This window comes from Pseudomyrmex gracilis, unplaced genomic scaffold (assembly GCF_002006095.1).
Source record: "Pseudomyrmex gracilis isolate BER0280 unplaced genomic scaffold, ASM200609v1 scaffold_3, whole genome shotgun sequence".
Lineage (NCBI taxonomy): Eukaryota > Metazoa > Arthropoda > Insecta > Hymenoptera > Formicidae > Pseudomyrmex > Pseudomyrmex gracilis.
Window position 1 is genome coordinate 518,987 of NW_018020587.1, and position 16,162 is coordinate 535,148.

General features: G+C 43.6%; 1 protein-coding gene across 4 annotated transcripts in view; it reads right to left on the minus strand.

Annotated features, from left to right (window-relative positions):
- LOC109855031 (protein tiptop) overlaps nt 1-16,162 on the minus strand; it is a 131,057-nt gene that overhangs the window by 7,046 nt on the left and 107,849 nt on the right. For all 4 annotated transcript variants that reach the window (XM_020428838.1, XM_020428809.1, XM_020428818.1 and 1 more), the window contains one exon: nt 2,179-2,425. In XM_020428838.1, coding sequence (XP_020284427.1) covers nt 2,179-2,425 — 247 coding nt within the window. The remainder of the gene's footprint in view (nt 1-2,178; nt 2,426-16,162) is intronic.

The window sequence follows — 16,162 nt, forward strand, 5'->3', positions numbered from 1 at the left end:
CATACTATATGATGGAAACGACGGATACCCGGAATCATCGGTAAAAGTAAGCAGGGAAAAAAAGACTCGCGTGATAGATAGAGCTTAGGAACGCTGGCGTGTTGCACGATGGTAACAGCGATGGATAATTCACGCTTGAAAACGTCTGTCGTTGCTAGCATGTACACGGGGGAGCACGCACCACACCATAAATGTACCGTGCAAATATACGCGACAGACGTACAACAGACTATTACCGCGTGTTATCGACATCGAAAACGAAAATACACTTTACGATAAATTATTTGTTGGTTTGATATACGTGCATCGGTTGTGAGCGTGCCTCAGCTTGGATATTCAACGATAATACTCGCGACGTAACGGACCCTTGACAAATTACGATTAATTACACGCTGCGATGATGAACGTTAGTCATCCGCGTGGCAACAAAAAACCGCGCGGTTTAGTCCAAGTTGCGGTTTACAGAAGCGATCGATACCTGTAGCAACGTCATCAACGCGCGCGAAGATCGACTATCGGTGGTGTGCACGTGGCTGGAACGATTAGAGACAACGGCTATTGTGATGGCAGGCTGAACCCTCGGCTTTTCGACGCGATGCTGATGCACGGCGCGGCGCAGCGCGTCGTTCCAGGCTTGTCGACGGCTCGCTCGTAACTGACTGTTCCTGACTGAATGCCGAATGCGTGCCGCGAGATGAAAGGGGACCACTGCCACGCATGCAGGGGAAGTTTTTGAGGGCTGGCGGGACGGCGCGGTGCGGTGCGGTGCGGCGCGGCGAGGCGCGGGCGTAGAGAGGCGGGAGCGCCACCGCCGCCCCCGCTTCGGAGGCAGCTACTAGTGGGGTCGGTCGGTCCGGGACGATGTGTAACACGTGCCTATCTCTATTAGCCGTGTGACGTCGCGCGCGGCAGCAACCGATATCAACTCTGACACCGGCTTATTTATCCCTATCCGGGCCTCACTCTCGCTCCGCCTGTTCGTTCGCTGCTTAACCCTGCCGCCGACGCTTTACTTCGCGTACACACAAGAGAGAGAGAGAGAGAGAGAAGGAGAGACGGAGAAATCCGTGACGATTTGTTGCTCTTAAACAATGACATACCGTGTACACACGAGGGGCGCCTGACTACGGCGAACATCAAAGCTTCGCGGTGTCGCGTCGGCGCGGCTCGTGATGATTTACACGCTTTATTATAAAAAGCATTCCCCACTCTACGATAAAGCACCATCTAATGAGTTTCCAACAGACAATGTTGATCGAAGTTTAGGAACGCGCTTCTACGTTACGTTCGCCATTACGCGTGTCGCTTTTACGACCCTAGCGTGATTCGTGCCGAAAGATTACTCTCTTGTCCGACTATTTGCGGTTGATTTGCACGTGCCGGTCCGTTATACACGAGAAATGTTTGATGTCGAGCGTCTCCTTTGCGTTTCCTCGTGTTTGTGTGTGAAGACACGCAGGCGGAAGCGTATGTATATAGGCATAAATATATATAGGCGCTGATAAATGTGCAAGGGAGAGACGGAGGAAAGTTGATATACAGGGATAAGTTTATGCTGACGAATAAAAGTTATCACTATTTATGGCAGTTTAAACTTGTAAACTACAAATGGTATCTTTAAGTGTTTACATTACGTATTACTAGATAGTTTTTTATTTTCTCATTGTAATCAGTTTTTTTGTTGTAGTTAATTACGAAAGTTTTGAAAATTGAATAGAAGAATCAGTACGAGCCAATAAATCATAGCATGGTAGAAAATATTAATTATTATTTGTCTTAAATTAGACGTTTTGATCCCAGAAATTAGGATCGTCTTCAGCAAAGTGCCTGAGTTAATCGAGTAAAATATATAAATCAAGTATAAATTTATTTATCAAGACATATGTAAATTCAAATGACTGTATAATTACGACAGTTGATAAAGAGTTCAATATATATATATATGTAAAATTTCTTAATAAACTTACCCTATAATAAATAATTAATTAAATAAAAAAATTAATCTAATAATTAAGTAAGTTCTATAATAATTAAGGATTATGTAAACCGAAAAATGTAGAAAGTCAATAAAATTAAATTATTTGTAATCAAATCAACATTGACAGTCTTTCAAATGAATCATTCATTATATAAAGATAAAATAATTATATAGAAAAATTATATAAATAAAATATCTACCTGTCCGGAGGTCCTGTGTCTCTCAGGATAGTAGGGTTTAACCTCGAGGTAGCGGAAGGCGGCGGTGTAGGTGGCGATGCCTCCTCGTCGTCTTCCTCGTCCGTTCCCTCGCCGTCGTCGTCCTCTTTTGCTCCTGCGGGCGCGCAGCCCCTTTCGCTGGGGCTAATAGGGCCATCCTCGTCTACACAATCGCCCTCCTCACCTTGGAGGTCTGTACCGGGCGCAGAGCCTTCGACGCCGTCCTCCCCTAAAACAAATCATCAAACAAACGGATTAATCGTCGTTATCAATCGCAAAAGCAGCTATGCGGAAAGCTACTCTATATTAACATGCCGCATTTTATAAAATAACTACGTGTTCTATACATATATATATAACAAATAATGCCAATATTTTACCATAATATCATCATAAAAAAAATATAAAACTTACCAGTCTAAATAATATTTCGTTAACCTATCATTTGAATTTTTATTGCATTTACAAAGATAAGATGTGTCAAAAGTATGAAATGACTGTTACAGAGAGCAAAAGATTGCTACTAGTATAATCCCATTACGTGACAGATAAGCAAACTTGTATTTCAGGATTCGCGATCAAGAAAGTCAGAAACTGAAGAAATAAAACGCGAATAAGTATCAGTTGACGACACCGATATCATGTATCGTCTTTTCTTCGTGGAGATCGTTGATGTAGGACGCGAATCAAATCCTTCTGTCATTCGCCGTATCTTGATAGAAGAGCAGAGAAGAACATACGACCTACGAGTGGAGATACTGAGAAATGACGAAGCTAAGTACCTAGGAATGATATAAAGGTTTAGATGGCGAGTAACACAATGGCACTATCGGTTCATTTATCAGCCTTTCGCGACGGCAACGACGACGACAACGACGATGGCGACGAGAACGACGATGGCGACGAATACGATCCCCAAAAGAGAGGAAGAGAGAGAAAGAGATGAGGAGAAGGGGAAGAAAGAGAAAATGCGAGCTATGTCGGATACGTCGTTGTCGTCGACGAGTATTGTCTGGTGGGACAAGGAGTTCCATCATCTGTATTATGAGTTTTAATCAAATCGTTTCCATTTGAACCTTTCGTAATAAATGGTGCGATGTTGTCACCGTAACTATGCGTCAAAGACTTGATCTAACGATAGTCACAAGATATTTGGAAAAATTACATCGCACAATTTTTTTCTAACATTTCTTTAATATCATGTTATGACAACTAATTACTGTGCGGTTTTTTCAAAACACAATCTGCATATTAAATTAGCATGTGTCAAAAGATCACATCAAATTACTGCTATGTGCAGCTTTCTGACAATCAATAAAAATAAGCTCTCGACGGGCCCAAAATGCTCGACATGAACTCACATGGTCGCCATCTTGTTCGGCACATCCTCTTTGAAAAAGGGAGTGCCGAGTGTCCTCGGTCGCGAGCAATCGCCTGCTAAACGCGAGCAGGGCGAAAGAGGCGGAAGGTGGTCAGCACACCTCCCCTTGTAGAGGGTGGGGACAACCAGGAGCACCGTCCTACTTTGCCGAGTGACCAACCAAACGATCGTTTGTTCGCGGACAGGCCACGAAAGAGGGAGAGAAAAGAGATCGCACATTGATCCGCGGGAGCATCAGCAACTAATTACGCAGATTTATGTCCCCATTGTCCATTGTCTCTACAGCAAAGCGGACTCTGCGGGACCCCGGCGCGGACCATTCGATGGAAGGCGACTGGCTGGCCGATCCGGTCGAGACCAGCCGCAGGACGATAGGTGCACGGCGAAGAGAAAACGACGGGGCGACGACGAGAGATAAAAGGAGGATCGCTCGGATCCAGCACGTATCGAAGAGGGGAATACAAGAAGTCGAGGAAGCGAGCGGGCGGACCACCAGAGAACAGCCCCGCCCGCCACGAACACAGTCTTTTAACCCTTTTGGTTCCCCTCGCTTGTCGAAGTTCTGTAGAATTTGGCATTTGCGTGTCGCTCATTTCGGTTTCCTTTCTCGCGATCTGTTCTCATCTCATATTCACGAAATAGAATTAAACTCCGAAGCGATGCCGTTCCGAAATTTCGATCGCAACCGTAGCTCTGCGACGTCACCTTTGTCTTCTAGTGAGAGATTTCAACGACCGCTGCTTCGTTTCATAAGAACACATGGTGTTCTAATCTTCATATATAATGTATGACGATAAGTAGATAGTAAAATTATCGAACTTGAAAAGGCGCGACAAGACAACATCTCTCACTTATTATATACGATTAACTTATTATTTAGCTAATTTGTGTATTTAAGGTTTTTTTAAACAATTTTATATATACAGACAGTTTGTTTACTGTATTATGAAGTTGCAGTATATCATTCATTATTAATAATCATTGGAATCCTTTAATAAAAAAAACAAAGTACATGCTATTCAACTTTAATGACAAAGATCATAAGGATTCCGTGATTCGAAAGTATGGCGATCAGGATCGATAGGATGCCGACATCGGATTCTGTACGATGCAAATACTCGCATGGAGCGGAGTTCGTGCGGGCCTATTGGTAGACCGCTAACAAGGACCGCACCGGATTGCATATCCTGGATGTAGTCGCCGGGTGAGATACGCCGATCGAGAACGATGAGCGTGGCTTACTGAGCTTAAAAGCGGCCGAGTCTCTTGACACTCGGCGAGATGCTACCGGCCGATATCTACGGCGTTCCTCCTGTCCTTGACTCATTCGAACCGACACACGTTAGAAAGAAGCGTGGTGTATTAGTGCACAGAGTGGATCGCGCGCTATCTTTGCGATGGCTCTGCGCCAATATCCGCCTACGACTTTGGTCCACAACAATAATTAGTCTTATCGGAGGAGCATCCGCTTTCTAGTCCGTTAGGTGATCTGCCTGATTTTTTCTGCTTTTCTTTTCCACTCTCTTTTACAAATGTATGTCGCTGTGCATTCTCTGCTTTTCTCTTGCTCTTTTGTCGTGCCTTCCCTCGGTTACTCTCACGACAAACCTGCGCACGAGCTACGGGATATACATAGCTAACACCTGCATATATTGGCATGCACATGCTGGTAATGTACCAATGGCTAACTGGTACTGGTGCCGCGACGATATTAGCTATTCCGCGAGCTATAGCCGTAAGGCTGAACAACAAGTCAGGTAGTCACGCTCGCTATTCACATAGACGATCGGCAGTTGCTCTAATTGTTAGTGAATCCTAATCTTTTACATAGTCGCGACATTTTTTGTGAGAGAAAGGAACGCCGATTTTAATTAAATATGTATCTATCGTTTCCGGATTAATTAAAGAAAATTAATTATATTTAGATATATAAGTAAACACACTTTAGTCTTATAAACCATAATAAGTTTGCAACGTATAAACATTCTAGAATTTTAATTTAATGTGATTAAAATTAAGAATCGATTATTTTCCGTTTTTCAATTTTCGAACGTATTCTCTTAAGATTACTTTTTCTTCCAAAAAACTATTTTATTCTAGATGCGCGAAGGCGGAGCGAGTCATCAAAATAAAACGCGCCTTTACAAATGACAAAATAAAAAAATTGAGAGAGAGATTCTTCAGTGCATGTTCATAAATTACAGCTATTAGCAAGGTGTAAATTGTAACGTGCGCATAAGTATACGCCCTCGTGTCAGTTTGTGTACCTAAGTGATTTATGCGCAATCAACGAACTAAATGGTTAAGTTTACTATTAATTAGTATCTACGCCAAACAATAAAATTTATACCGCAAGAGAGAGGTGTCTGTTTAATTGTTTGTTATATAAAACATGTGCACTTGTAAAAGCCACATAAAATAGTTGAGATAATTAATATAAGTGTGATTTAAAAACATAGCTCATAATGCGATTAAAAGAAAATAAAAACAAGAGATACTAACTAAAGTAACACGTTAAACATATCTTAAAAAAGATATTTAAAAAATACTCTTTTGTATATATGTGTATATATATTGTGTATACATTTAATATCTATATACATTTAATTAATACAATGCATAGTCTTATTGTCGTTCTGCTTGAAATCTATATTAAGCGTAGATATCAAATAAGCCCGATTCAAAAGATAAGTTTATATTTTCTGCCGATGCAATGTGTTATTTAGATGTTTGCAATCAACTATGAAACCGCGCGAGATGCAATCAACTATGTGAGAGCTACCACATAAACGAGAGTCCGCTGCCGCTTTTGCTTCGTTCTTCATTGCCAGACAGGCCGTCGGTGGATACCGGTAATTACATAACCATCGTGTTAGAATATAGAGCTGCATACATCACACAGAAGAGATCTTTGCTGGCCGATTTCACGAAGGAGCAAGAAGTTAATTTCTCGTCTCTTGCACGTCGGTCGAGCGAAGTTGTCGGGACGCCTTCTGAGACGGATCTTTGATAAGTAATACTACTCGCGCGCATGGTTATCTCGAGCGAATATCCCGCGATCGCAACTGCGGCAATGACGCCACCACCACGGCCCACCGAGGCAAGTAATCGGGTCGAACTTTAAGCAACGTTCTGGCAATAAAACAGTACATAATAACAAGCCGGCGGCTGCGGCGGCAGGGAAGGAACAAAAGGAGAACTCGGAGGAGGACAGGAGAGGAGATGAATTTCTGATGCGAGAACCGTCGGAAGGCTGGCGGGGAGAGTGACAGGAGGCAGACGAAGAGACGAACGGATGGACAGGCAGACAGACGGACGAACGGACGGGCGGACAGAAGGACGAGGAGGGACGGTGAGAAGAGGGAGGCCCTCGCATTGTGATTCTCTCGCGGTCTGCCAGAGAGTGACTGACGGGTGAATCCGTTTTCTCCTTCCTCCGCGTCTCTCTTCCTCTCTTCCCTCGCGCGTGCCTTCTGTCCTTCTTTCCGTGTCTCTTTCGCTCCCCCTCAGCCACCAACCCCGCGATTCCTCCTACCGAGGAGACCGGCTTTGAAAGCCTCATACCCAATCCGTATTCGAGAAATACAAGACGTTGATTTACGACTTCCTCAAGTGATGATCCAGATTTTTCGAATCGATTGGGAGAGTCGCGGCTGCGAGCTCAGAAGAATGTCGCTTTTGTTTCGTGAGTATGAACAAAAGACGGTTATAATCTGAGACATCCGTAAAATATACTTTAAATGTGGTTGCAACCGATACTAATAATGAGGAACAAAATAATATTTGATTAGTTAATTTAATGTCTGTTTAATGTTTTACACACATAAAAATAATCAGAGTTGCACATCCGAATTTTAATAATTAAACCAGCATAAGATCTTTTGAAAACTATTAATATTTAATCGTTATTTAACCTGCATTTATTTGAATAATTTTACGATTTGAAGGAATTTGAAAGGAAAATGTTTACATTTTTATTATCAAGTAAACTCACTAGTTTTTCTTTTTGTCAATATGGCTTTAGAGACTGATATGAATTAAGAAATATTTTTTTAAGAAGAATCAAGATCAATGCACTTGATATCGAGACCACAAACAGACTTCTTTAGCATTCGATCTCTTCAACTAGTCCTACCATTTTTGTTTTTTTATTTTCATTTTGGCCCTCGATCTCGAGTCCCTTGAATGTCAGGTGGTCAAATTCGTGACTCACTTAGGTGTTCTTTAGGACGACGTGAACAGAACAAGACGACAGGCTCCAACCGAAGACGGAGTACCTTCCTACCGTTGTCTACCTGACTGATTGACTGATGAGGCGACTGTTATCCTAAGTCAACACTCACTCCATCAGTCTGTCGAATTTCCCCTTCCACTACGAGCCATCGCTACGTTCCTCACGTTGCTACTCGCGTCATCGTAAAACGTGTTTCCCGATCAGAATTCCTACATCTATGTGTACAATTCCCGAGGTGTCCCGTCAAAAGAACTTGCTGACAACATTGATCGTATATGTCCATATTAAAAATGTATAAGCAGAGTAACGCAGTTAAAATTTGAATAAAAAGAACAGGATCTGTCTGATAAATTATCCGATATCTCGTTTTTAAAATAAGTTGAATATATTTTTTAATATGTTTTGGTTTTTTTCTGTTTTTACAAACTTGAACTTATTCGAATAATATATATTTAAGGCGTATTTTTAAATACGGTCAAATTTTTAGTCAGCAATGTCAGTGTATTAAATGTATGCAGAAACGCCGTGATAGAAAGCCATCGGTTAACCGTTTAAAAAGCGATCGACACGACGGAAGCAATGCCTAGCTGTGGGTCCGTTGGAAGCGGAATCCGCATAGACCGTGCTCTCCTTCAATTTTCCACGGATATTCCGAAGTCGCGGCACTTGGACACGCCTCGTTCAATCTCGCGCGATCGACAAGAGCTGTGAAAACCCTGAATCCGCGTCGCCCGATTGCTTTTCCCTGCTGCCGTCGCCTTCTCTACGTGTACTCGAAATCTTTCCCTCTCTCGTTTTCTCTTTCCCTCGTTCGCGCGTCCGCTTTCTAGCAGCTACCCTTTCAAGTCACCCCCGCCTTGAAATACCGGGCTCGGAGATCTTGGATTTCCCCGGGCCGGTGTTTCTGCTGCAAAATTGTCGTGCCGTCTTGTAACAAAATCGCGCGCGCGAGTTGCCGCGAATATTACGCGCCGCAATCCACGAAGCTTCGTTCGCGCTTTTCATTTCGTTCCGATCGAACGCTACGAAATCTGACGTCTGTAAGGACGTCTGCCGATGCGCGATTTCGACTACCATCCGTTGATTCGACTGGTGCTCGTCATGAGCCAAAGCTAGTCTCAAACAAGCAGCCTCAACGAAAATCTTGGTAGCTTTGATTGTCGTTTTCCGATTTGCATTGTGTCACGATATTTGTAGACACTTTGGTGAGAAAAATTCAATATCCTTAAGATATATATTATTCTTACTACACCTGATTCCAAAGAACGCGTACAAGTCTCTCGTACAATATTACATATCCCGCACACTGCGAATAAGACGCAACGCTGAAAGAGGTATTCACCGATGATAACCCGCTTAACTGCACACGCTTTGCACGTGGCGATAAATTACCGCGACGGGGGTGAAGGTATCACACAACCGAGTGATTATTTATCGTAGAGGCCGATCGGTGAGGACTTTATCACCACGCTGGCGATCATTCGCTACACAAGTACGCTCTTACCGAATGATAGCGAAGTTACTGTGTGTGCGCGCATCGCGAACATAAATTGTTCAACATCAAAGTCTATCCTTTCACTGATTTACATTGTCGATAAGCTCGCCATTAATAACTGATAATTTACTATTAACGAACATAGCGTATCTAATTAACATTTGTACAATTAATAGCTCAAGCATAATTTTATCGGTGACATTTAATAGTATTAATAATACAACTCTGTTTGAGAAAAAACTATTTCTCTATTATTTCTACTAGTTTGTATATATGATGTAGGAAATTCATTCATACATATAAATATTTGTTTTATATAAAAACTGTTGTTCTCTACAATAATTTTTATGTCTGTTGATATTGACAAAAAATTAATAAAAATGACCGCTCAATTATTTTCATCGTTTGCGCGCACTTAAAAATACAAAATATCGCGGATTAAAATCTACTTCTTTGATTGGTATGTTCTCTTGAAACATCATCTAGTTTGCGATAGTATACAACAAGAGTGAGCAATTCAAAAGAGATTCGTATATTAATTCGTTCTGGCGCGGACGTGAAATTTCTGTGCGCGATTAGACGTCGCGCCAACGTCGCAGTAGCGCACACATCGGTAAAGATCCGAGATGATGAGTGAGAAGAAGAGAAACACGAGAGACACGAAGCAGTGGGGGATAACAGAGCAAAGACATTTGGGCTTGACGGTGAATGATGGACAGAAGGTCCGGCGACGCAAAAGCTGTATCCCGCGAAAAAAAGATCGGCGTTTTGGCAAGACGCGCGGTGTTCGTGCTGCTCGAACGCGTGTATGGGTTATTAACGTTCATATTTTAGTGACAGTCCTTGCGCGGTGTTATATCACACGTAAGGAGTCCACGACAGACGGCGGATAAGCTGTGAAAGATATTTTTGACGTTGTCAATCTGCGTTTCTCATCTCTTCGAAGACGCTAATCTTCACTTCATCTGTCGAATGTAGCGATTAAAAGCGTGCGGGATAATACATAATGAAACTTATATCTGTCAACTATATTGAGACCGAGACTGCACGAAAATAACTAAGGTGTATATATGTGTGTATTTATTTATTTATATATTATTATTTGTTACTTTTCTACAACAAATCGAACATCTAGGATTTTTGTTACATTAAAATATTGAAATATGTATAGGGATTGAACATTTTATGTTTGCTGATTTCAATCTTACAATTATGTTCCCTTCTCGTATATAGTTCTTTTACAGATAAAAGATATATTTATAACGAAATTGGATAGAGGTATCAATTTTCAGTTCAAAGTTTCAAGATTCTAGAACTTGTCGCAGCTATCTGATATAAAGAGCGAGAAATTTGGTCGCACGTCAATCGCATCTCGATTGCAAATAAAAGTCACCAGTTAAGTGGTACTCGTTCGTCTCGAAACTGGTCTCGAGCATCGCAAGCGATAAATTTAATGCGGCCGCGCGAAATAATTTACGACGCGGCCCGAAATATAGCAGACCGATCGGGCTAATCGTCTCGCGCGTTCTTCGTGGAATGGTATTAATGCTCGTGCGCACACGGAGGCGCCGAAGATGCGTTCGTTGATGCAGGTACGACGACTGAATGATGGATGGATGGTGTGCACGTCCGGTAAGACCGACCGACCGACCGACCGTCTGTCCGTTCGTCCGTCCGTCCAATCGCGCAACAGGCGACAGTGATGATCGATGCGTCGCTGCTCCCGCTGCTCAGGAAGGCGAAATCCGCGAACTCGTTTCGCTCTTCGTTAGTAGCATCCGTCCTCATGGCGTTTTACATTAGGCAAAAGTCAGGATCAGTGAAGAACGCGATTAATATTCCGAAGCGGAGAATCGCGACGCAAAGAAACGCGCGTTTATTTCTCTCTTTGACTTTTAACGGCGCGCACAATGTTGCTCGACGTCGCGCGGCGATTGATAAATATCCGAAACGACATATATAGTTATCGACAGTAGAATCACATTGCTGTTGTTGACAAATTTCATCTTTCAGAAGAATCAATATAATAAAACGCTCATTATCGCATTACGTGACATTTTGTCAAAGTATAGCCATTTACATCGATGACTTTATTGTCACCTGAAAATTTTCTTTCGTATTACGACGCAATAATCGTTTGTAGAAAATAAAGTGAAAAAATATAAAATGTTAATGTAACATTGTACGTTCGGGCAATATTAATTTCGCTCAGAAAATCATTTTTAGATCTCATTAGATGATAACCAATGTGATTAAATTGCCTTCGCAGCAGTCGCGACTAAGACACGAGCGCAGCTGTCTTGAAAGATACTGCGAAAGATGAGATCTCATATGGATTCGACTCTTTCTTTTCGGCCGCTGGACCTTCGCGCGCAATTCTGGCAGCATCTTGAACCGGACGTGGTCCGAAGAGAGAAGCCGTGCAAACGTGCTGGCGGCGAGGGCGCCGCGAAGAACGGGAACGGGAGAGAGGTGACAGGAGGACGCCTTCATCACGATATCCGTCACTCTTCTCCTCCCCCCTCGTTCGTCACCCTGCCGCCTCCTTTCTCTCTATCTCTCCCTGCCAAGCCGCTCGGTGTCGTCCTCTCCGCCGCTCTTTCTTGCGCTTTCCGTCACGCTGCCTTTCGAAGTGTCAGTCCTGTTACCGACTGCCGGAGCGGAGGCCGTGACAACAATAATTGTCAGCGAAGTAACATCTCTCAAGCATCGCGAGGAAGAGAAAGAGCATGACGATGGCGACGAGGAGGGTGGTGGGTGCGAAGCGCGAACGCGAGGAGGAGAAAGGGCCGACTGGCCTATTTATAGAACCGGCAACAAACATAGAGCAGCTGGTGTCGATCCATCCGGTTATCGCCGCGTTTACACAGCCCCTGTCATATCCTCTCGCGAAGTGGCGTTTGCGGCCCCGCGCGAACCTCGAATATCCACTTCTTTCCGGGCAATGTAGAAAGTACAAAGAGTGAATTGTGCTGCGCACAACGACTTAATTCTTATTTTAAAACCTATTGTTCGCGAGGCATAAAATTAATATTTGTTAAAGAGAGTCTTAGATTAATATAATTAGATCAGTAATAAAGTAATTTTGTTCTTTTTTTAATATCACATTAATTAAAATAAACAAAAACATACATTAAGTAAAATAAAATATATTATTTTAGATAAACCGTCATTTTCAGATAATAAGACTATATATTTGAAAAACGCGTGAAATTCATAAGAAAAAGTAAACACTTTGTTTTCGCAAGAATATTGAAATGTTGCAGAAATCACGCAGTTAGAAAATGTGACATAAAGCTCGTACAGACCAACGATGCGCCTGTCTGATCGCCGTCATAGCCTGAAATAAAAACTTCCGTGACGAACGTTTAACGTGGGATGCAATTGGCGAAGCGAGCGGCGGCGCATCCGGCGCGTCTTGACGAGTAAGAGGAAAATAAGGTGTCTGACCAGTTCGCGTCTTAATCCCAAAGAAGAGTGAATGTTTCTCGTGAAACGGCTGGCTAGTTCGTCGTCATCGTCGTCGTCGTTGTCGTCGTCGTCGTCGTCGTCGTCGGTGCGAGCAAAAAAGGGGAAGATAGTCCCGAAATAGGCTGGCAAGCGCGCGCGCGCGCGAATGAGCGAACGGCCGACTCACCGATCCGTCCTAATAAATATTGTGTCAACGTAAATAAGTGCGATGCCACGTGGTACGCGCGAGCGCTCGGTTGCGGAGAGAAGGTGGAGAACGGTGCGCACCGACAGAGTCGATCTGTCGCCTGGATGACGGACGGCTGATGTACAGAAGGACAGGTGCGCCTCTCGATCTTTTCTCCCCTCGAGCGTCTGTTCGTCGTTCGTCTTCTCTCGTCTCGTTCTTCTCAAGACTTCGTCTTGCCGCCTCGGCCGAATCGTTCTTGCGCACCGCTCGCGCGTTCGTCTCGCCTTGACGGCTCGAAAGCGCAGTAAGCGATTTCGTACGATGTTGCGCGTAAACCACGCCGAGGCAGATGATGGTCGAGTGTTTTCTCACGGCTGCGTCGAATCGGACGGTTCAAAGTCTTCTCTCGCACTGCCGGCGGCGGGATTTTACGATCGCTATCTAAGCGATTTGATTATTTCAGCCGTTCGTGTCTGGGCGGACCGTTAATTAACGTGCATGCTCGTTATCTAATTTATATGCATCAATTCCTAAGATTCCTCCCGTATAGTTCCCCGTTACGGATTAGTGTGAATGGAAATTAGAGAAGCGTTCTTGTCGTTCGAGTAACGGATGGGTGACACAAACGGCAGGTGCATCTCTCAATCTTCCTCTCTCACACGGACCTCAGTTAATTCACGTCCACCGACAAGCTTCGATTCCCCAACGCAAATAACTCGCGTCTTAACTCGCACTTAGTATCTCGTAACTCTAGCGACATTTGTATATACGCGCACGTTTCTTTAATAGCAATTATGTTTTCAGTTTTCTTCAGTAAATGAAGACGCAAATAACTTTTGTTCGAATATCTCTCATTATTGCACAAAGAGAACATTGTATCTTTGTCATTCTCTCGAGCACTCGTTGTCTCTTACGCCAGTCAAAGAGATGTAACGCTACTTGTGCGTAAACCGAATACTTTTAAAGTTACGCGTTCGTTAAGAGCTTTCGGTATTGCCGCGTATATATTATATATTGCACTTCTATTCGGTCTGTTTTCCGAGCGGTGAGAGATATTTGCATCGTATTCCTCGCAATTGCATGTTTCGGAGTCTATAACTTATCTTGCGTCACCGGATACTTAGGGTAATGCCACTTCATCGGTGGACAGCCGCCTAAATATAGTTCTACTAATGCCGCGGACTGCGATTTACGAAGCACTCCATCAGCTATCGTCCTGACAGTTTGGCCGATGAATCATCAAATTGTCACAAAAGAAACAACTTTTCTGCGATGTTAATTACATGTGCAACTCATTGATACTACATATCTGTAGACACTGCAAAATGTAATAAGTAAAAATTAGTTTATCTATTACATTTTGAGTGCTCTTTCCAAGAGAAATAAACATTCATACTGTATTACTAATCTCAAAATATATCGTTTGACTTACTCGTGTTTATCTGTTAATAAAAGTTTTTTTACACGATAATTGTCTACAAAATTCTCGCGCCACGGTACGTGAAAAATGGGCAGAGGGTGTGTATTACCGCGTAGTTCCTATTGCCCAATTCTCCCTCCAGCGCACTGAGTAACACGTATTTTAAACTGAACGAACGCGAATTACGCGCACTCTTGCAGTCAGTGCGCCAGGCATTCGGCAGTATGTGCTGTAGTTGGAAACGGGGAAAGTTGGAGAAGTAGAGAGTTCGCTGAGGGAAATATACGCTGCACGAGCGGTAAGAGGTGATGGCCAAGAGGGGTGAAGAGATGGCAGTCAGTCACTCAGTCCTCCGTCGCTCGAAGCCAGAGCAGCTCCAGCGTAGTCGTAAGGGGGCAGGGAACCGAGGTTGGAACAGATTTATGCGACACACATGCGGCAAGGCGTATAACTCACTCGCTCGCCCATAATATCCACCCTCCCATACCCCGCCGGATCCCACTCTGCCCCCCTTTCCTGACCCCCAAAGGCATCCAGATGAGAGACAGACGCACCAATATTGTCGAACGAGACCGACGTGACGATATTTATTACATATTGGGATTATGTTATCCCAACGGTTTCCATCGCGACGAGGCAATGCCGAGAGTTCTGGAAACGGTGCGAAAAAAAAAAAAACGATCATATCTACGAAGATCTAGGAATGCGTTATAAACTCTAAAAATGTTTTGCTGTTACACCGCGAGATTCGAATTTGTCATCTTCTTGAATGCATCATTCTGAACTGCAGGTGCTAAGAGCGTCAACTGGGTCATCTAAATATAATAGGGAAGATGTTAGTTTTGGGAATATTAATGTGACGAGTCGCATTAATATTCAGCGTCGAGCAAAGAAATAAATTATTTCTGACTTTATCGCAAACAAAGATAATTGAACGGCAATCAGGTCAAACGGATCAATTAATTTAATCGATTAAAATGCTATTATTGAGTAAATACATTTTGGGCATCTCGCCGAGATTTCAAATATTGCTATATGTTTAAATAATGACAGCGCTATTTTCTCTTGTTTCCTTGGCAACGTGAATCGCTTCGTCCAGAATCATCAATATCGCAGAAAAAGCTTTTCGCGCGGGAACGCTCTCGTAAATCCTGTAGACTTCTCGCTTTCGTCGGCTTAGCGTATATTCCCATAACGCGAATAAAAACGTCGGTGCAGCAGGATATGGTGGTCAGAAACGTTCGTAAATCGAGGAGCCCGTTTGCACGCGTACCCCGCGAAAAGGGAGCGAGGAAGCGAGCGAGAGAGAGAGAGAGAGAGACAGAGAGAGAGAATGGGAAGATGGGAGAAACAGAGCGCGAAAGAGAGCATCGGGGGGAAAGAAAGAAAGTCCTGTACATGGGAGAGGGAGGGTTACCTATGCCCATACCAAGCCTAGTTAGTCTGGCATCGTACCACCTTTGTTTGCTCGCCCCACCGAGCTGGTATCGTCACGACCGTACATACACAGAGGATCGGCACGCAAATCCACATAACGCGCACGCACACACACATGTCCGCACATACGACGTCCTACGCACACAACGTCCGTCGCAGTAGCCGTAGCATTATATCGTGAGCACAGAAGTAATTTATAGTTGCAATAATTTATTGGGTACCATGGGGTTTATACTTGCCTGACGTGTAGCCATCCGTCACCGTCAGTGACGTCACCTCCCTCCACATAATGACTACCTACGCCCCTGACTCCTTCCCCTCTGTACGGTCCTACTTCCCCTCTTCTCTCCTTCCTCCTA